The sequence below is a fragment of the Balaenoptera ricei genome, chromosome 15 (assembly GCF_028023285.1).
Source record: "Balaenoptera ricei isolate mBalRic1 chromosome 15, mBalRic1.hap2, whole genome shotgun sequence".
Classification (NCBI taxonomy): Eukaryota; Metazoa; Chordata; class Mammalia; order Artiodactyla; family Balaenopteridae; genus Balaenoptera; species Balaenoptera ricei.
Genome location: NC_082653.1, coordinates 49,168,752 through 49,190,592, shown reverse-complemented (window position 1 = coordinate 49,190,592; position 21,841 = coordinate 49,168,752). Strand labels below are relative to the sequence as shown.

General features: G+C 40.9%; 1 protein-coding gene across 5 annotated transcripts in view; it reads right to left on the bottom strand.

Moving 5' to 3' along the window:
• The window catches only part of DZANK1 (double zinc ribbon and ankyrin repeat domains 1), a 67,608-nt gene that overhangs the window by 45,391 nt on the left and 376 nt on the right, over positions 1–21,841 (bottom strand). For 4 of the 5 annotated variants that reach the window (XM_059896200.1, XM_059896197.1, XM_059896199.1 and 1 more), the window contains exons 2-8: positions 20,117–20,277; positions 16,920–17,073; positions 10,374–10,488; positions 8,875–8,971; positions 7,781–7,899; positions 5,045–5,130; positions 592–709 (exon numbers count right to left, since the gene is read on the bottom strand). In XM_059896200.1, the coding sequence (XP_059752183.1) occupies positions 592–709; positions 5,045–5,130; positions 7,781–7,899; positions 8,875–8,971; positions 10,374–10,488; positions 16,920–17,073; positions 20,117–20,225 (798 nt within the window). In that variant the 5' untranslated portion in view covers positions 20,226–20,277. The remainder of the gene's footprint in view (positions 1–591; positions 710–5,044; positions 5,131–7,780; positions 7,900–8,874; positions 8,972–10,373; positions 10,489–16,919; positions 17,074–20,116; positions 20,278–21,841) is intronic. The other variant, XM_059896198.1, reaches the window with a different exon arrangement.

The following is a 21,841-nucleotide window of genomic DNA, read 5'->3' as shown; positions in this document are numbered from 1 at the left end:
GTCCAAAAAACCCCCAAAGTATCACGTGCATAAAAGATGAACACATTTTGGTGAAGGTTTTGATTTTTAGTAAGCCAAGTATGTTTTCTAACTAACTACAAACTTAATGGTAGGATAATATCAATTATTATCTACACTTAGCTAAAACTTTTAAATTTAGATATACTGATCAATCTATAGCTTATATAAACAGCTTCTTTGGACAGAATGAAGTATCCTATGGATATACAGACTTGTAGTTAGTACCCCTGGTCATTTATTTCTAGAATATATTTCCTTATTGTCCCCAGGTTATGAATAGAAATATCATATAAGTAGGAAACATGTATTTATCCATATGTGAATCATTGAAATAAAAAGATTTCAGTCTTTTTCTGAGCCTATGCTTCTTCAAGGCCACACAAAAGAAATGGCATTGCAAACAAGTTTTTCATTCCTAAGTAGGAGTCTGGATAGTACAAGATTCACTTGCCAGTAATTTTTTCAACAAGTATTTATGTTTGTGGTTCACGTGTGCCAGGTACTCTGCTCCTGCTGCAAACAAAGATCGGATAAACCAATGGAAGAAGATTTTAGGATTCTGCTGCTCACCTGAGCTCCTTCTGGGGGTGGGAGACGACAGCCAAATATGGGCGGGACAGAAGAGCCACATTCTAGACAGTAGCGGGCAAAGGGGTCAGACGGGCGGGGCACAAGGCAGTGGGCACACCTGCAACAGAAGAGGGTCCTGACTGGCCACGTTCTGAGGAGTGTACACTGAGAAGTCAAGTGTCAATCTACAAGCATTTAAACGTTTTTTTGAATAAAATAAAACAGAAAGCAGAACACACTCAAAGCCTGTGGAACAAGTTCAAGATGGGAGATGCTTCTCTAGTCATTTTATTACCAAGTGGCCGTACAGCTGGGACCGATGGTGCCCTTCACCTGCAGGCCAGGCCCATCTCACTTCCCCGCCGTGGCAGCAGTTTATCAGCCGCCTTGACCCCAGTTCCCAAGTGGGGCCCCAGTCGTCCCATCACCTTGGATCTGGCGTGTGTGAGGGTGAGCCGCGGGAACTCCAGGCATGTCCACGCTGCACTTTGCTGACTCCCCACCTGAGCACTGAGCCCAGCCTCAGCGAGAGGTCCTCTGACCTGGCACTCTGGAGTCACTGTCAGTCAGGCCCTGCCTTTGTCTTCACTCACCTGGGCGGAGTCCGAGGCTCTGCCCCAGCAACGTCTGGCCCCATTTCCTAGGCAGCTGGGTCCCATCCTTCAGCCCTCACCCACCTACCTGGTTCTGGGTATCAGCCAAAGCGAAAGGACTCCAGGAACCGGGCTCCCCTGTGAATAACACTGCTGCTGCCAGGCATTTCCAGGCATTTCCAGGCAGGTTGGGGCCCCGATCCTGTGACCTAACTGAACTGCTCAGCATCTATGACGTTTGCGTACTGTGCTCTGGATGGCTTGGTTGCCTGCACCAGTCTCTACCACGGCCTCTCAGCAATCACTAGCCTTTGTAGTTGAGTCCACTTGGGGAAAGGATAGTCTTTTCAGCAATGGTGCTGGGCAAACCGGATAGTGACATGAAAAAGAATGAGGTTGGACTGATTGATACCTTATGCCATATACAAAAACTAATACAAAATGGACCAAAGACCTAAATGTAAGAGGTAAATTTATATATCTCCCAGAAAGACACATAAGAAAAAAGTTTCATGACACTGGATTTGGCCATGATTTCTTGGATGTGATCCCGAAAGCACAGGCAACAAAAGAAATAGATAAATTGAACTTCATAAAAATTTGAATATCAAAAAATACTATCAAGACTGAAAAGACAACCTACAGATGGGAGAAAATATTTATAAATCATATATCTGATAAGGGATTTATATCCAAGATATATAAAATATTCTTGCAACTAACACCAAAAAACAAACAACCCAATTCAAAAATGGGCAAAGGACTTGAATAGACATTACTCCAAAGAAGATGCCCAACATCACTTGCCATTAGGGAAATGCAAATCGAAACCACAATGAAATACTACTTTACACCCGTCAGGATGACTATTAGAAAAACAGAAAATAAGTACTGGTGAGGATGTGGAGAAATTGAAACCCTTGAACATTTCTGGTGGGAAAGTAAAGTATGCAGCTGCTGTGGAAAGCAGTTTAGCAGTTCCTCAAAAAGTTAGACATAAAATTACCACATAATCCAAAAATTTCAGTCCTAGGTAAATACCCAAAAGAATTGAAAGTAGGGACTCAAAGAGATGCCTGTACACCAATGTTTATAGCAGCATTATTCATAACAGTCAAAAGGCGGAAACAATTCAAATGTCTATCAACAGATGAATGGATAAATAAAATGCAGTATATATATATACAATGGAATGTTTTTTACCTTTAATATGGAATGAAATTCTGATACATGCTACAACATGGATGAACCTTGAAAATATTATGCTAGTGAAATAAGACACAAAAGGTTAAATATTGTCTGATTCCACTTACATGAGGTTACTAGAACAGGCAAATTCATAGAAACAGAAAATATAACAGAGATTACCAGGTGCTGGAGGGATAGGGGGACGGGGAGTTATTGTTTAATGGGAGCTGAGTACTGTTTGGGATGATGAAAAAGTTCTGGAAATAGACGGTGGTGATGGTGGCCCAACACTGTGAATGTACTTAACGCACTGAATTGTACACTTAAAAATTGTTAAAGTGGTAAATTTTATTTATGTATATTTTACCACAATAGAAGTATAAAGGACTGTAAAAAATAATTGATTATTTCAAATAAAAGTAGTAATGTGTTGTGGGGTTCATAATATTTGTAGAAGTAAAATAAATGACCACAAGAGCACAAAGGCTGTAGTTATCCGGTTATTGGAAGTATACTGTCATAAGGTTCTTAGGCTATAAATGAAGTGGCATGATACTACTTGAAGACAGATTGTAATAAGTTAAAAATGTGTGCTATAAACCCTAAAGCAACCACTAAGAAGAAAACTTATAGCTAATAAGCCAACAAAGGATACAAAATAAAATAAAATCATAAAACATACCCAATTAATCCAAAAGTAAGCCAAAAAAAGGGGGGAGGCAACAAAGAATAGATAAGACAAACAGAAAACAAATAGCATGACAGCTGACAAATTCAAACATACCAATAATCAGAATAAATATAAATACTCTCAACAGCCCAACTAAAGTGCAGAGATTGTTAGATTTTTTAAAAGCAAGACCTGATTATATATGCTGCTTAAAAGAACCCAGCTTTAAATAGAGAAACACAAATAGGTTAAAAATAAAAGGATGAAAAAAGATACGTCACACAAATACTAATCAAAAGAAAGCAGTAATGGCTATTTTAATATCAGACAAATTTGATTTCTGAGCAAAAAATATTATCAGGGTTAAAAAAGGTTATTTCAGGGGGGAGGAGGGATAAATTGGGAGATTGGGATTGACATATACCGACTACTATTATTTAAAATATATACCTAATAAGAACCTACTGTATAGCACAGGGAACTCTACTCAATACTCTGTAATGACCTGTATGGGAATAGAATCCAAAAGAGTGGATATATGTATATGTATAACTGATTCACTTTGCTGTACAGCAGAAACTAACACAACTTTGTAAATCAACTCTACTCCAATAAAAATTAATTTTTTTTAAAAAAGGTATTCTGTAATGATAAAGGGGTAAATTCAGCAACAGGACATAAGATTCCAAGAGGTTTATATATTTAATAATAGAGCTTCAAAGTACATAAAGCAAGAGCTGACAGAAATACAAGGACAAGTAGACAAATTCATAATTATAGTCACAGATTTCAGCATAATTTTCTCAATAATTGATAAAACAATAGACAAAATCAGTAAAGATAGAGAAGACTTAAATAATACAACATTGTATTAGTTTCAGGGGTACAACATAATGATTCAGTAATTGTATATACTGCAAAATGATCACCACAACGTCTAGTTAACATCCATCACCATACATAGTTACAGAATGTTTTTTCTTGTGTTGAGAACTTCTTAGATCTACCCGCTTAGCAGCTTTCAAATATGCAACACAGTATCATGAACTATCATCACCATGCTGTACGTTCCATCCCCAGGACTTATTTATTTTACAACTGAAAGTGTGTGCCTTTTGGCCACCTTCACCTATTTCACCCACCCTCCCAACCCCCAGGGAGATGCAAATTAAAACCACAACTACCACCTCATTAGAATGGCCAAAAGTAAAAATAAAAGTGTTAGTGAAAATGTAGGGAGACTGGAACTCTCCTACATCATACACTACTGGTGGGAATGTAGAATGGTACAACCTCTTAGGAAAACAGTTTGACAGTTTTCTTAAAAAGTTAAACATATGCCTACCATATGACCCAGCCATTCCACGCCTAGCTATTTACCTCAGGGAAATGAAAGTATATATGCACAGGACAACTTGTATACACATGTTCATAGCAGCTTTATCTGTAACGGCCCCAAACTGAAAACAACCTAGATGTACATCAATAGGAAATAGGATAAACTGTGATGTATCCGTACAATGGAATACTACTCAGCATTAAAAAGAAATAAACATCTGATGCATGCAACAACATGGGTGAACCTCAAAGTAATTAGGTGGAGTGAAAGAAGCCTGGCAAAGGAGTAAATACCGAACCATTCCATTTATATACGGAATCAAATGCAAACTAAGCTGCAGTGACAAGAAGCATACCAACAGTTGCCTGGAGATAGGGAGGGACACTTGGGAGGATTTCAAAAGGGTGCGATGTTGGACAGTTTTGGAGGTGATGGATTTGTTCATTTTCTTGATTGTGGTGACAGTTTCAAGATTATATGTATATGTCAATTGTACTCTTTAAGTGCAGTTTATTGTATGTCATTTGAACCTTTAAATATTGTAAAAATTTAATAAAAAACAGTTGGGGCAAATACCACTGTTATGTCCCATCGTCAAATTCTTTTTGACCACACTGTGCCTTAGCAGGACTTAAGAAACAGTAAAGAGAATGCAGTACTTACTTGAGAAAGTCTGTCTCCCTTTGAATCCTCATGATCTCTGTGCTTGTCAAACTCTTCTGGCCAGTTATATGTGCAAAACCAGGGAACTAAAATTAAGAATATGTATAAAATCATGCTACAGTACAGTAAAATTACATTAAGAGTTCATTTCAGTGCTTTGTCCTACCATATCCAGCAGCCATCTTTTAAAAACCATGATGGGGAAAGTCTTAAGTAATTATGAATTATTAAGTAATAATTTTAATTAAAAAATTAAAGTGATGTTCATCATCAGACACGTATATTTCATTAAAAACAAGAGTTTACAAGAAAAGAGATCTGAATTACCATCAGACAGACCAGATTTCAGAATTTAGAAACCCAAGTGAGCATCCATATTTCTCAAAGATTAAATCCCTAGGAAAAGGACTCACCTGAGAGAACAGTCATCTGCTGTTATCCAGAAACATTTAACTCACTTAGATATATTTTAATTTGAGCATCATCTTTGTACCAGGCACTGTATTTGATGCAGGGTTGGGGGACAAAGATAAACATTACATAGTCCCTGCCCTCAAGGAGCTGAACTGGTGTACATACAAAGTACTGAAACACATGGGCTCAGTGTCATAACACATCTGTGTTGAGTCCCACGAGAACCTGGGGAGGTTATGATCCCATTCACCTGCTCGGGGAGAAGGGCTCCCCAGGGTTGTAATGTCTGAGCTGGGCCTGGGAAAGTAAAGAACAGTTTGTTAAGTAGACAGAAGGACAAAGGGAATTCCAAGTAGAGGAAACCCACGTGTGAAGACACAGGCAGGGCAGTGATGGCCCATCCTGGTTGTCGGATGTGGTCCAGGGGTCGGAGTGGCAGGGGAAGGGAACAGAAAGGATGGCTGGGGGAGAGAAGCTAACACTTACGGAGGGTCTGAGAGTAGGAAGACGTGCCTGGCACATTTCACAGTGACCTCCTAAAGTCAATAGGCAACATTATCCCCATTTTATTTTATTTTTGTAACATTTTCTTCTGATATAATTTCCAACATAGAGAAAAGGTGCAGGGATAGTACAACTAACCCCTTTGTTCGTGTTGACATCTTGCCCCAGGTGCTCCATTCTCTCTCGGAAGCATGAGAATAACCTGCAGTCATGACTCCCCTCCTCCCCCCACAAACACTACAGCATTTCCCAAGAATGGGGCGTCCTCCTACACAACAGTGCAAACATCAAAACCAGAAAAGTCAGCGGTGATACAATACTAGCGCATCTAATCCACATATCTTTGTTCACATTCCGTTAGTCGTGCCGGCAATGGCCTTCCCAGCTATAATTTCCTCCCGGACTAGGGTCCAGTTCAGTATCACACTTTGCTCTTAGTGGTCATGTCTTTTCTGTCTCCCTTAATCTGGAATCTCTCCTCAGTCTCTCTTTATCTTTCGTGATCTTCATTCGTAGAACCTCCCACAATTTGGTTTTGTCTGATGTTTCTCATGATTGGAGTGAGTCATGCATTTTGGCACAAATGCCAGAGAAATACCAAGTCCTTCTCATATTAGGAGGTGCATATAATCCCCACTTTATTTTATTATTATTATTATTTTTGTTTTGCCACGTGGCATATAGGATCTTAGTTCCCCGACCTGGGGTGGAACCCATGTCCCCTGCATTGGAAGCGTGGAGTCTTAACCACTGGACCGCCAGGGAAGTTCCCTATAATCCCCATTTTTGATGAGGCTGAGTCTCAGAAAGTCTGAGTCACTTGCATGGGGTCACATCCTCAGGCCTATCTGACCCCAGTAGGCTCCCTACCAACCACAATGCCTGTGGGCCGAGCTCAGGATGCCAGACTTGACGCTGCAGACAATGGGAAGCACCCTGGGGTTTTCAGTTGCCTTTTGTGTCAGATCTAACACGGCCAAGACCAGAAGTCGCAAAGTGGCGGTCTGTTGGCCAAATTTGGTCTGCCATTGACTGAGTTTCACCTGGCCCATACATACTGGTCCCCACAGTGCATCAAAATTTAATTTGATTGTGGGACTTCCCTGGTGGCGCAGTGGTTGGGAATCCACCTGCCAATGCAGGGGACACGAATTCGAGCCCCGGTCCGGGAAGATCCCACATGCCGCGGAGCAACTAAGCCCATGCGCAACTACTGAGCCTGCACTCTAGAGCCCGGGAGCCACAACTACTGAGCCCATGTACCACAACTACTGAAGCCCACACGCCTAGAGCCTGTGCTCCTCAACAAGAGAAACCAAGGCAATAAGAAGCCCGCGCACAGCAACGAAGAGTAGCCCCCGCTCGATACAACTAGAGAAAGCCCGCACACAGCAATGAAGACCCAAGGCAGCCAAAAATATATAAATAAAAAATAAAATTAAAAAAAAAGAAAAAAGGGCTTCCCTGGTGGCGCAGTGGTTAAGAACCTGCCTGCCAACGCAGGGGACACGGGTTCGAGCCCTGGTCTGGGAAGATCCCACATGCTGTGGAGCAACTAAGCCCGTGCGCCACAACTACTGAAGCCTGTGTGCCTAGAGCCCATGCTCCGCAACAAGAGAAGCCACTGCAATGAGAAGCCCATGCACCGCAAAAAAGAGTAGCCCCTGCTCGCCACAACTAGAGAAAGCCCACGCGCAGCAACAAAGACCCAACACAGCCAAAAATAAATAAATTAATTCATTAAAAAAAAACTAAAAAAAACCCCCAAAAAAACCACAGTAGGCATTTAGTACCCTGAAGATTGTCTTTAGAAGTTACCTGGGGCTGCTGGGTAGCTGGTCGAGAGCCTGATTCTTCACGGAAAGCTGGGGTTTCCCGTGGGCTTTCTGAGAACCGAAGATCTTTCAGAGTTTTAGGGTCAGTTCTTTCACCCACGTCTACAATCATATCAAAAACGTCATTCTGTGAATATCTATAATTATATATGCATTCATGCAACTGTGTCTTCATAGTTAGGAACCTTTTAATAAGGGACCACTGTTGTCACATTCTTTCTCTAAAGTAGAATTATACAAAGAAGCTCCCACTCAGTTAAATTAATAGCAATAAAGAAAAGAATTAGCCCAGACTGAGAAAATTAAAATCTGCCCTGCAACATTCCACAATATTCCACACCAGGCCGGGAAAATGGATAAATCCAGTTGCAAGGTTAGCAGGAAACATCATGTGTCCCAAGGACACACTGCAGCTGTAACATGTCGTAACAGCCCCCACTTTGAGTGACTACTGTTTCTTACTTGCCAAGAAACCTTGTTCTCTAAAATCAGATTATCAGAAACTTTGCTGTTTGAAATCTTATCAGTAAGAATGAAACATCCAACTCTTGCCTGGAGGACCCAAGTCACTTTGACATAGAGAAGCAGCTTCAATTTCCAACCCTGGTGCAGAGCTTCAGAGAAAGGTTTCTGAACACAACATTCCACATTTATCTTTGTTGTTTCCAAGGTAACAGAACCCTGGTCCCCTTCTCAGGTCCATACCTCATGGTGACCATTTCACACCGAGCCCTGCTTTGCTTGAGTCTGTCAAAACTCTTCTTTCATTTAAATTTCATCCAAACTCCACCCTTCCCCCTATAACTGTAGTCTGTGCTTTGGTTGATGAGATCTCATGGTTCCTCTGGTGTGTGGTCTCCCACGTTGCAATGAATCGATAAATCTGACTCTGCTGGACAGCTGGACTATCCCTCATGGTCTTAAGCTGTTGGCTAGGACAGCATTAAAAGTCAAATTATAGCTTACTTTATTGTTCTGGTGTTTCTTATCCAACCCTTCTGCAGACAAGAACACAAGCACTAAACCTGTTTGGTGGTTTAGAATATTAAATCTTATCTTCGTCCTGTCACGTCATACCTGGAAACTTTCCAAGGTTAACATTCCAACCCAGTTTATTTTCAACATTCTTATATTTCTTCCTCCCTTTTGATTCAACAAATCCATTTTTCAGTTCCTAGGAGGGAAGAGATTGCGTATCAATCCCGTGATTCTGCCCATTTAGATATGAAAATTAAAAGTTCCATGGTAGAGACAGTGACATAGCCTGCACTTCTCACTAGAAAGGGTTTACAGTCGTTTTCACAAAGTGACCTCTGTCTCACCTTTCCCTGGAAACACACAGCTTTGAACCTGGGCTGCTTGGCGGGCAGCGTGTCTGCTTGGGAAGCCCCACCAGGTTGAGTGGCCAAGACCAGAAGCAGGTGGCTGCATATACAGGCAGGATGTCACCATCATGGGAGTCAGAGTAATAACAGAGGGACCACCAGACCCAGGGGGGCAAAGACAGGTTGGGGTCAGGCCAAGACAGTAGTTCTGCCCACTACCTGCCCACACATGGCCCTGAAACATAAACACGCTTCTCTCTGGACTTCCTTCTCCTTGGGCTCGGTCCCTCGTGCTTGGCTGAAGCCTGAGCGCCTGCTGCTACACGTGGGTTCAGCCCCTGCCCAGTGTAGATCCCTGACCACACGTGGGCCCCACACGACACCTGCACCCACTGCTCTGCTCCCACAGCCTCCCCTCTGGCCTCTGGTCAATCATTAGACTGAAGGGACTCCCAGAAGGCTTCCCGTCACCCCCAGCGAGACCTCCGTGACTGAGACTTTTTGGCTGGTTGCCTTGCCGTGGGCTGGCGCATCCTCTGATCCTGGGATCTAGCTCTCTGACGCCCAGAACCCAAACGTCCTTTCAAGACGGGTCTAGTTCATTCTCCAAAGAGATGAGGCTTTGCAGCTATTTGGCAATGAAGGTTTCAACGTAATTGAAGGCCATGCCCACTGAGGGCTTCTACTAGTCTGATGCATCTAGTCAACAAATATACACCCTCTGCCCTCTCCTACCTGCCCCCGTGCAAGATGCTGAGTATGGCAGACACACTCTCTGACACCTGGGAGCCTACAGTGCATGAGGGAGACAGACAGGGAGTAAAGTATTCACAGCATCAAAGCATTTTATAAAAGGAGAAGACCTGGTACTAGGGGAGCAGAGACGGAGCACCGACACCCAGTTTAGTTTGGCCGGAATATAAACAGGGGAGTCACAAGGCAAAGAATGACTGAGGACAGAAACTGCTTCTTAGGATGCCAGGCTAAAGGGTCCTGCTTTCTTCAACAGGTAAGGACACAGGAGACAAGGATGCTTGCTAGGAATCTCCAATGGGCAGGGTGGAGAAGGGACTGGCCAAAGGGTGGGAAATCAGCAAAGATACTTTGCAATGGTTGATACTGACCCCAACTATAAGGACCTGAAAATGGGTAGAATGACTGTGGTGGTAAAGGAAGGGGAAGATGCGACCACTGAGAATGGGAGCTGAGAATGCGGTGAGGATACGAATGCCTTAGAGCGTCATTACGTACCTGCTCTGGAGGGTCTTTGAGAACATTTTCCACATCGTCTTCTGAAGGGACTGTATCTGGCGGTACATAGTCCACCTGAAACACCTTTGTTACCATGGCACTCTGTCTGCAGTCTCTGAACATTATTCAGAACAGAAAAGGTCTGTGTGTTACACAAAGATTCAAAGACAAGGTGCCTAGCAATTAAGATGACTCTATAAAGTCCCTTAGTCTAGAGACTAAATTTATTGTATTTTAAATTTGGAGAAACCAAAATACAGCTTCTATAATCTTTCCCTACCTAATTCTTATTCAGGTTATCTCTTGCTATGTAACAAACCGCCCCAAAACATAATGTCTTAAAACACAAAGCTGTGGGTTCGCCATCTGTGCTCCCAGTTGCCATCTCTCGTGTGCCTGCAGTCAGATGTCAGCCGGAGTCAATTCAAAGACCAACTCAGCCGGAGGTCCAAAATGGTCTCTCCCCTCATGTTCCAAGTCTGGCCTGGGCTGGCCATTCAGCTCTCTCCTTCCCTCTCTGTCCATCTCCCTCCGCAGGTGGTGAACTTGGGCTTCCTCACAGTACGGAAGTGTCAGGGAGGTCAGACTCCCTACACGGTGGCTGGCTTCCCCCAGCATTTATGTTCCGAGAGACCAGAGCAGACACTGCAACACTTCTTGTGGTCTGGCCTTAGCATCATGTCTGGTGCGTTATCTTGGTCAAAAGTAAGTCACAGGGCCAGCCCAAGTCCAAGCGGAAGGGCTGCCCTGGGAGGCGTGGTTCATGGGGGGCCATTCTGGGGGACCATCTACCGCACTCACCATAAAGATGTCATACGTTAAGTCTCAAACTATTCTAAAACAAAGAATGGGGTTACCTATATATCATTCATTCCACATGAGTCATGGGGATTTTCCTTACCCCAGTTGTGGGTAGCACTATGTATGCTGCCCTGGGAGATTTTAACTGTTATTCCTCAAATACCATCAAGTTTTCACTTTATTCATAATATTTCACAATGAATCTTGTTCCTTTCGGACGCAATAGGAGTCCACTGAGAAAGCAATGTAGAGGGGCCCAGAACTGAACTCTGGCAGTGATTTCATCTCAGAACCAGAAGCTCATCTATACTTTTTATTTTTTAAAACAGTTTTATTGAGGTATAATGTACATCACATAAAATTCACCTGTTCTAAGTATATAATTTGATGATATTTCATAAATTTACACAATTGTGCAACTCCCGCTGCAGTCCAGTTTTAGAACGCTCCATCACCGAAAAATTCCCTCGTGCCTGTTTGTAGTCATTCCTGGCTTCCACCTCCTACTCCAGGCAACCACTGATCTGCTTCCCGTCTCCATAGTTTTGCCTTTTCTAGAAATTCAAAATAAATGTAATCATACAAATATAGTCTTACATATCTGGCTGCTTTCATTCATCCTTTTTTTTTTTTTTGAGGTTCACCCATGTAGTTGCATGTATCAGTAGTTCATTCATCTTTATTCTTGAGTAATATTCCATTTTATGGATGTACCATAGTTTGTTTATCCATTGCCAAGTGGACAGTCATTTGGATTTTTTCCAGCGTTTGGATTATTATAAATAATGTTGCTATGAGCATTCACATATAAGTCTTTGTAGTATAAGCCCTGGAGGTTGAATTTTCTCTTGTTTGTAACAAGCAAGTGCCTGACTTAAGCTTTGCTTGCTGAGGCATCCACTTCAAAGACGGCGATCTTGAGTAGACATACTGCCGACCACAGGGCTAGATAAAGATCCAGGCCACCTCCCCCCATGGAGACTCCTTTATCTTAGAGATCTTGGTTGGTTTCAATGACTGACCAATTAGGTTGCTTGTTTTTTCTCTTCCCGCTTTAAATTCTCACTCTTACATTTAAAATTCACCAATAAAGAGTGAACCCATGGAACCCTAGCACCCTCCCTCAACCCCAATAAAAGCAGAACCTCTGGCCTGTGATTTCTCCCTTCCTCACTCCCTCCATCCCCATCTCTCCCTCTGTCTCTCTCTCTCTACCTGTGACCTCGTTGTGTGCCACGTAATTTCCAGGACTTGTAAGTAATAAACCTCATCTCTTTCAAATCTTCCTGACGATTTTGCTAAGGGCCTCTTGTAATCATAATAAGAACAAGGCCCAGTCCAGCCCCATGTGTGGATAGATACACAGGAGCAGAATTGCTGGGTCATATGGTCAGTGGGTTTAACTTTTTGGTTGTTCCATCTTACATTCCCACCGGCATCATCTGAGGGTTCCGGTTTCTCCACACACTCGCCAACACTTGATGTTGTCAGCCTTTTTTGATCACCTGTACTCTTGAATATATTCTCTGTAGGTATTTGATTGAGATGTGTCCCTAGTGGATTAGGATGCAGGCTTGGCTGTTGTAACACAGAACCGAAACAACAGTGGCTTAAATAAGAGGGCAGCAACGGGCTGTAATCCACCCAGAGCTGCACAGAGGAGCCATGGTGTCAGGGTCTGGGGTCAAGTTTCCACTGTGTTGCTCCACCATATCTAGGACATTGCACATGTCCTCTGACCCAATGTGGCTGCCCACCACAGCCACATTCCAGCCAGCAGGAACCACAGCCCACCTCTTCCTTTAGGGTACAATCCAGAAGTTGCCATATCACTTCCACATGCATCCACTGGCCACACCTGGTGACATGGCTCCAGCTAGCTTCAAGGAGGACTGGGAAATATCTTTCTTCTAGGAAACACGTGTCCGGCTAAAAATCATGGGCTCTATGATTCTTGAAGAAGAGAAACACAGACGTTGGGAAGAGCCAGCAGCCCCTGCCGCATCATGGTGAACACACTTTGGTGTATTTGTTTGATATGTTTAACTCTCGCTCCCGCTAATTTGCACTGAAAGCTCACAGCTGGAACACAGGTGATTCTGTTTGATCGGCCCAGAAACTTAATACTGTTTACATCGCCAGTTGTCTTCTTTCTTTGGTGTTTCTTTGTCTGCTTTGCTCATTGATTTTCATATTGGCCTTTGATTTATTTTATCTGTTTCATTATCATTTCTTTTGCAATTTCTCAGATTTCTTACATGTTGGTTTTTTATATTTCTTAAAATTCTTGAAGCTTCAAGTAAATATGTGTCCCAAAATGCTTAAAATTCTTTAAGTAAACATTCAGAAATGAATATACATCAGTTCCAAAATAGTTGAGAAATGTTTAACACTAAGCAATGCAGAGGTTGTAAGCCACATTTTTAGAAGGAGAAGAAAATTCTCAGAAATACACAATTGATCTAAACGGCCACTACCTATCAGTGAGTGACAATATTTAAGAAATAACATGATCAGTGGGTACTTGCATGTTCACTGGTTGGAGTGACTTATGGGCGGCTAAACTTTGGGGAAGCATGTGTTTTGTTTTGTATTTAATAACAAAACCAAATTTACAGATACATATATGTGGATGCAGATAGAGACAGTCTTTTAGATGAACTGCTTGCTTAACTCATTCACCTCAACATCCATCTCATCTGAATGCTCATCTTTGGCCCATGGTCTGTCATCTAAGATACAGTCGTCCTCCTAGTTAGACACTTCCTGGACCTCACAAACATCTCCATCCAGGGACCATTCAAATCCTGGCGAATGGCCAGGCTTCCTGAATGTGCACATACCAGCCCCATTACTCTGAGCAGAAGCCTGGTTCCCACCCACTTGCTCTACCCCTTTTAAGGTCTAGGTTGTCTCCCCACCATAGCTATCCCTTTCCTTGGGGACCCAGCCAGGGCTCCCTCCCATAGACCTTGTCACCCAGAAACCAGCTCAGACTGCCTGCTAGGTGGAAGGATTTTCTGATGGCAATCCAAAAAAGGCTTAGGTTTGGGGTTGGAGCTAGGAATTCTACTCAGAGCCCAAATCTCATTTGAACACACATAAATTTTTGCTAGGATTGGAATCAGATGCCATAAATATGTATCTTTAGGAATACCAATATAAGGTACACTAGACATAAAAAAAGTTACTCATAGCTCTATCCCTGTAAAGATCATTATCCTCTCCATAAAACACCATAATTACTTGAATGATTGCAAGGGAGTGAAAAAAACTGGATCTGGAAGAATTCTGCAACTTGTCCAGGCCAGGTTTTCTCAACCTATTGGAAATTATTGATATTTGCGGCTGGGTAATCGCTGCTGTGGGGCTGTCTTGTGCACTGTAAAACGCTCAGCGGCATCTTTGGCCTCCACCCACCAGCTGCCACTAACACACTCCCATTTCCAGTGTGACGACCAAAATGTTTCCCCACGTTACTAAATGCCCCCTTTGGAGCAAAATTATGCCCAACTGAGAACCTCTGGTTTAGGAACATGAAGGGGTTGAGTGGAAACTGCTTATTCACCCAGGCATGAACTTTTCAAATACGAGGCTGACCTTTGGAGGTGGGTCACATGACAGCAATCTGTTAGCCCTTCGTTAAGCATTTGAAAGACAATAACTACAGCTGCCACCTGCCTGATCCCAAGTGTATCACCTCTGCCCTTCACAATGGCTTCCAAGGGCGTCCTGTTAACCTCATGTGACAAAGGAAAAAACTGAGATGCCAAAGGCCACATAACTTAGCCAAGGTCACATGAAGAGGAGGCAATAGAACTGGGATTAAAATCCAGATCTGCAGGTCAACCAACTCCATCCTCTTTCCCACACTCCAAGCAGCGTCTTCTTGCCTTTGTCGCTGCCTCTGGAGATGGCATTTGGATCTGTCATCCACGCAAACACAAGGTTTTAGGTCCAGGGGCGGTAGATGGATGCTTGTGAGATGCCCTGGTAGCCTGCGGATACGTTTACTTTATTAATCATTGCTGCCAAACGGGGAAGTCCCTCTTGGTTCTGCTGAAGAAAAATGATTGTTCTCAGGGGTCTCTGACTCCCCCAGCTACCTACCTTCAGTTGAAGCAGCTTTTCCCTCAGCCAGGCTTGATTTTTCTTGGCCACCATATAAGGTCATTGACAGAAAAAGGAGAACCATGCAAGTTCATTGCCAAAACACTACAAAATGATGATATCAGAGATAGGAAGCTCTTGACCACAAAGGAGGATTTTAAAGAATCAAGGCAGATGTCAGAAAGTTTGCAGACCCTGGATTAGACCATCAATACACACACCATCAAACCTGAAACCCTCTCCCTTTGCTGAGATGTTCCCGAGTCCCTGGCCCCTCCTGCCCACCTGTGTTCCTTACCAGACCATTCTCTGATGTGAAAGTCATAGACATACATATGGGGACATGAAAGCACATGTATGGCAAAGCTCTTATTCATTTCCTTTCAAGAACTATTTTATCGCAAGTGGATACAAGCACTAATTTTCTGCCTTGAAAACTCAAAAATTTTTTGCATAGATACTTTCCCTAAGCTGAGTGCATTTGAAATACGAACAGTTTTTCAGAGCAGACACTTACTGGGCACAGAGCAAGATGGTGAGAGGCATTAACAATGCCCTTATTTTTCAGACTCTTTTGGAAGCTTTATTAACTCCTTTGAACTACATAGTCATTAACTACTACTTCACTTTATGACCACCTGCAGCTTATAAAGGGGCCTGCCTTGCAGCATTGGGCACCAGAGTAATTAGCTTATAAATTTTTAATAATTGAGATGACTTGTTCCAATAGAAATGGTTTGGCAAGTGGGAAAAGACACAGATTCCAATCTTTAGTAAAGAATAATAATGTGTAAGGAGGTTGTTTTGTTTGGTTTTACTTTTATTTTATTATTAAAAAAATTTTTTTAATGCCTAAGCAATCACCTTTGGTGTAGAACTTGTAGCTCTTGTCAAAAAGCCACGCAGTAGTTCAGCCAGCAGGGGGAGCCTGGAGTCTCGTTTAAATTACCTGGGCCAGCCAGGTATTGGTTTGGGGCTTAAAAGTCTTCCAAAAATGTGGCCAAACCTGTCTTGCTGCACAAAATAATTCTTCTATCACAGACACACAAATCTGCAAAGCATCTGAGGGTTTTCTTCTCTACAACCCACGGTGAAGTTTACCAAATTAAGTGGTGTTTCTATATTTGAAAATGAAAAAAAAAAATCATTGACTAGGAAAGAAAGGACAAAGAAAAGAATGAAGTAGCTAATATTTAACAAACTGAAATGACAGTAGCTTTGAAGGCCAATAAAGTCAATACGAAATCAGAGAGAGAACCACAGTGGTCGTAGGCCACGTCCTGGGAAATAAAAGAACCATTAACTAAAAACAGAATTCTCCTCAGAGCCAGGCGAATCTCTTCGTAGGTCCCAAACCCTGAAAAGGCTCTTCCTTCCCAAAATTCCAATGTGAATTTCAAACTAAAAGCAGTATTAATATACATAGCACTTCACTGAGCTGTACCCTTATGATTTGTGTACTTTACAGTGTAACTCAACAGAGGACAAACAAAACACAAAAGTTACAGATATGCGCTGAAATTAAGATAACTTTTTCTGTAGTGTACTTCTAATCCAGAACTGATTCTCATTGAAGTTAATAAAATTAAAACATAATAAATACAAATTATCTTAATCATTATGCTCTTAACTTACTTAGACACTGCGATAGCTTTAACTTGTATTTTTCCATCAGGCAGAGTAATAGGCTTCGTATACTTAAACGTAGTGTTTTCACCATAACCAATTTTCTTTAGGAATTCAGGTTTGCTGCCATCCACGGTATAATATATGTTGACATCTGGGGTGTCTGAAAAACCCAAAAGAGGATATCTGGAATTAACATTAAAGTAGCAAGTCCCTGAATAACACCTATGGGTCAGTTATTTAATGAGTTTTTTTTTAATGTACTGTAGAAATGAATAACAATAACTAACAATAATTGAGTTCTTTGTGCCAGGCACTGTGCTTTACATGAATTAGCTAATTTTATCAGTACAACCTTATGAGATAGGTCCTATTTCATACCCACATTATAGATGAGGAAACTGAGTCCCAGAGAGGTTAAGAAACTTGTTAAATAACAGCAGAGTTGTGGTTTGACTTATCGGAGGTTGGATCCATAGGCCATGCTCTTGAACCACTATGGTATTTTGCCTTCCCAATACAGCAATGATACAAATCAAGCAGGGGTGAACTTTAAAACTACAATGCCTACTTAGAAAGCAGAAGCTAATTTTTCATTCTTGGAGCATTGTTTAAGAAATGCTTTTGTTATATTTTATTTGGACTAGGTAAATGATTCCTACACTTCTTAGAACATTTGTAAAGGTAAAAAACTCATATGATCCAAGATTCAAAAGGTCAAAAAAGGATATACAATGAAAACTCTCCCTCCCACCCCTGACATAAGCTGCCCAAAGGCAACCAATAATATCAACTATCCTTCCAAAAATAGTTTACATCCATACAAGCATAAATGTACATATTTTTCCCCCTCTCTTTATATACAAATGGTGGCTTATCATACCCTGTTCTACACATTTCTCTTTTCATTTAACAATCTGTCTTGGATATTGCCCTATATTGGTACATAAAAGCATCCCCATTCTTCATTACACTGCACTGTATTCTGTCTTTCTATGGATGAATCATTGGCAAACAGCCAATCCCTACAGATGAACATCTAAATTGTCTTCTTTCCTTTTCTTTCTTTCTTTTTGTTTTTCTTTTGCTATTACAAGCATTGTAATGAATAACCCTATAAAGAGTTCTTTTTATAAGTACATCTGTAAAATGTGTAGAACTAGTACTGTTGAGTCAAAAGCTATGGGCACTTGTAATTTTGGTTAACGGTGTCAAACTTCCCTCCACAGACAGTGAAACAATTCACATTGCTATCAGCAAGGCGCGGAAGTGCGTGTTTACCCACAATCTCAGCCATATTGTGTGTGACCATTTTTTCTTTTATTTTTGCCAATATTCCTTTTATATTTTCCTAGGTTAAAAAAAAAGTATCTCATAGTTTTAACTCACATTTCTTACATTTTGAGTAAGATTCACTCATTCATTCAACAAATATTTACCAAGTACCTATTACATGCCAGACACTGTTCCAGACACCGGGGATACACCAATGACCAAAGTCTCCACTGTCATAGAGCTTCCGTTTTAGGAAAAACACACAAGCAGTAAACAAACAAAAAATAACATATAATCTGTTAAGTGGTGATTAAATGTAAGGGAGTAAAAAAAAGCAGGGGAAAAGGTCTGCTCAGCAAGCTGGTGAAGGCGTGAGTAGAAGCATATTCTCATATGTTTAAAAGATATTTGTATTTCCTTTCCTATAAAATGTTCTTTCACATCCTTTGTCCATTTTTCTATTGGGTTATTATTATTTTTGTCATTGAATTATAGAATCTTTTATTTATTAGACATTTTAAATACTAGAGAATTTGGATATCCTGTCATCATTTGTCAATAATCACCCAACTTCTCCTGAGGGTTATGGGCACATATACTAAGATTTGTATTTTGGTTTGAGAATTTTTGAAAATAATATTGGCTTTTAAGATAAAGGGAGACACAGTATAAAGTAATATATTCTTAGTTGGAACTCTTAGTCTAGGAAGCCCAGGTGTCACACCATCAATACAGATAAATAGTTTGTATGCACATTAGTTATTAAAATACATAACTGGAGTCTCAGAGCCTGTTTTTTTAAATTGAAGTATAATTTATTTACGATGTTGTATTAGTTTCAAATATACAGCAAAGTGATTCAGTTATACATATGTATACTATTTTTTTCTTTTTCAGATTCATTTCCATTATAGACTATTACAAGATACTCAGTATAGTTTCCTGTGCTATATAGTAGGTCCTTCTTGTTTATCTATTTTATATATAGTAGTATGTATATGTTAATCCCAAACTCCTAATTTATCTCCCCCCCTCCTGCTATCCCCTTTGGTAACCATAAGTTTGTTTTCTATGTCTGTGTGTCTATTTCTGTTTTGTAAATAAGTTCATCTGTATCACTTTTTTTAGATTCCACATATAAGTGATATCATATGATATTTGTCTTTCTCTGTCTGACTTACTTCATGTAATATGATAATCTCTAGGTCCATCCATGTGGCTGCAAGTCAGAGCCCGTTTTAAACAAGTATTTGTTCATATGTTCTATCTATAAAACTTTTCCTTCTCCTTATGTTAATTATATATGTATATGTGTATATGTGTGTGTGTGTGTGTATTCCTGGCATTAATAGGAAATGCATTCACTGCTTTATTTCTGCAGAAATAGCTAAGATTTCTTTCGGCATTACCATGTGCCAGACCCTGTGCCCCTCACATCACATATCGATTCATTAAACCTCACAATGGCTGTAAACAGTAGATAATATTATCACTCTTTTACAGTGAGGAAGCTGAGACTTATAAAGCCACAGCAATGTATTGAAGGTCACTAGAAGTTCTCAAAGCCAGGATTCACTCTCCAACCTGTCTGACTGGGAAGCCTGTGTTAGCAGGTCAAACTGAAATCCCAGAAAAATAATGAGAATCCTGGGAAAGTCTGGGGAAGCATCAGGAAATCCTCCCCTGGCTAAGGTGAGTCAAGGCATTGTTACAACTATTACCCACACAAATGGAAGGCTGGCAAGAGCCAACCGTTTTAATCTATATAAATACCACTCTATAAACCACCATTGTTTCAAATTTTGGAAGTTTTACAAACTTCCCAAGATCCTGATTATAGAAAACATGTAAAGAGGTAAATCAACAACCAGATGAATATAAAGAATATGGCACTGTTATTTTAAATGATTTCATGTATATTTGATTCTTACCTGATTTCATTTCCAAAAGCGTATTGTTATCAATTTCATGGTTGGCTTTTCCAGGCTGAGGCACCCGCAGGGGAATGATTTGAGGGACACACACTGAACCAGCAGTCATTTCCCCTCCTTACATTAAAAAACAGTGGATGAAAATAAATTCCAATGGGCACCTATATTTGAACACAAACATTGAAGAGAAGCACCTCGTTCAAATACAGTGAGACCAGTAAAAACTAAAGAGAATACTGTTAATCTATCATCTACAAATATCGTTTTTATTTTTTATTTTTTGGGAGACTCATCTCAGTTCTTTGGGTTTTTTTGCCTTTTTTAAATTGAAGTATAGTTGATTTACAATGTTGTGTTAATACAAATATCATTTTTAATTGAAATAATTATCGTTTCAGCTGTATTTTTGCTGTTGAGATCTTGTGTGGGGTTTTGATTATCTAAATATTTACCTCACTTTGGGGGAAAAAGCATGAATGTATGGGATGGGGGAACAAAATTCTTTTAAATGGGCAAATTAAGTGAACTCATCAGAGCAGAGACCACCACTGATGACCTGACCTGAGCAACCCCTGGGTCATTACCACACTTTTCTGCCACCTCTCTTGGTTTCAGGCAAGTCAGCACACAAGAGGAACAGAAGTAACTCTGTATGTAGCATGAAATGTTAATTTAGAGCCAACTCCTTTGGGAGAGCTCCAGGTTCAAAGCCCTGCAGTTGTCACCAATTGGTTCTTGCATGTGAAAGCTGCAAAAGAAACTTTAGAAGGATGGCAGAGGATCACACCTCAGCCGGAAGAAAGCTGGCATGGATATAAACAGTGAGCAAAAAACACAAAAGTCTCCCACTCCATCTACTGTACTTATAAATAATTAAGTACAAGTATGGAGGCCTTAGTGATCTTTTTCTTGGGGGTGGGGGGGCCTCATAATTATTAATACATAAAGGATTGAGGGGGAAAAAACCCCCCACACCTTAATACAGCAACCATTTACATCTCCGATGGTCTGTTCAAATTTCAATGATAATGGATGCATAGGTTTTACTCAATTAAAATCTATATTAAAACTCGAATTTTATAGTGTACTTCTTGCACCCTCCACTATTATTTACAATTTTCCAAGTACTTATCTAATCTTATTTATCAATTTGTGATTGGGCATTTAGGCATTTACTAGTTTCTTTTTAGTTTTGGGTTTTGCTATTCTAAATAACGCTGCCCTGGGAATTCCCTGGCGGTCTAGTGGTTAGGACTCCGCGCTTTCACTGCAGGGGGCCTAGGTTCCATCCCCAGTCGGGGAACTAAGATCCCAGAAGTCTGCGGCACGACCAAAAAAAAAAATTTTTTTTAAATAAATAATGTTAAATAAATAATGTTTAAATAAATAACATCTCTGTGGTTTGAGGTTTGTCACAGAATATAACCCAAAGGTGGGATAACTAAATTTAAGCAGTGAACTTAATGCCTGGTTGGACAGTTCCAGTTCGGAGGCTAAGAATTTAAATTGCAGATACATATATAGATAGTGGAGCAACAGCCCCTACAGAAGGGATGGACTCTGGAGCTTGCCCATCCTCACACTTTCATTTAAGTGAGAGACAGTTAAAATAAAAAGAGTTAAAAACTAGTTCAAAATAAAAACATTTGGGAGGGAATAATTCATGCGGCGACTAGGAGCTGCCCTTGGAAGGCTGCCAGTGGGTAGGCCAGTGGGCCCCGAGCG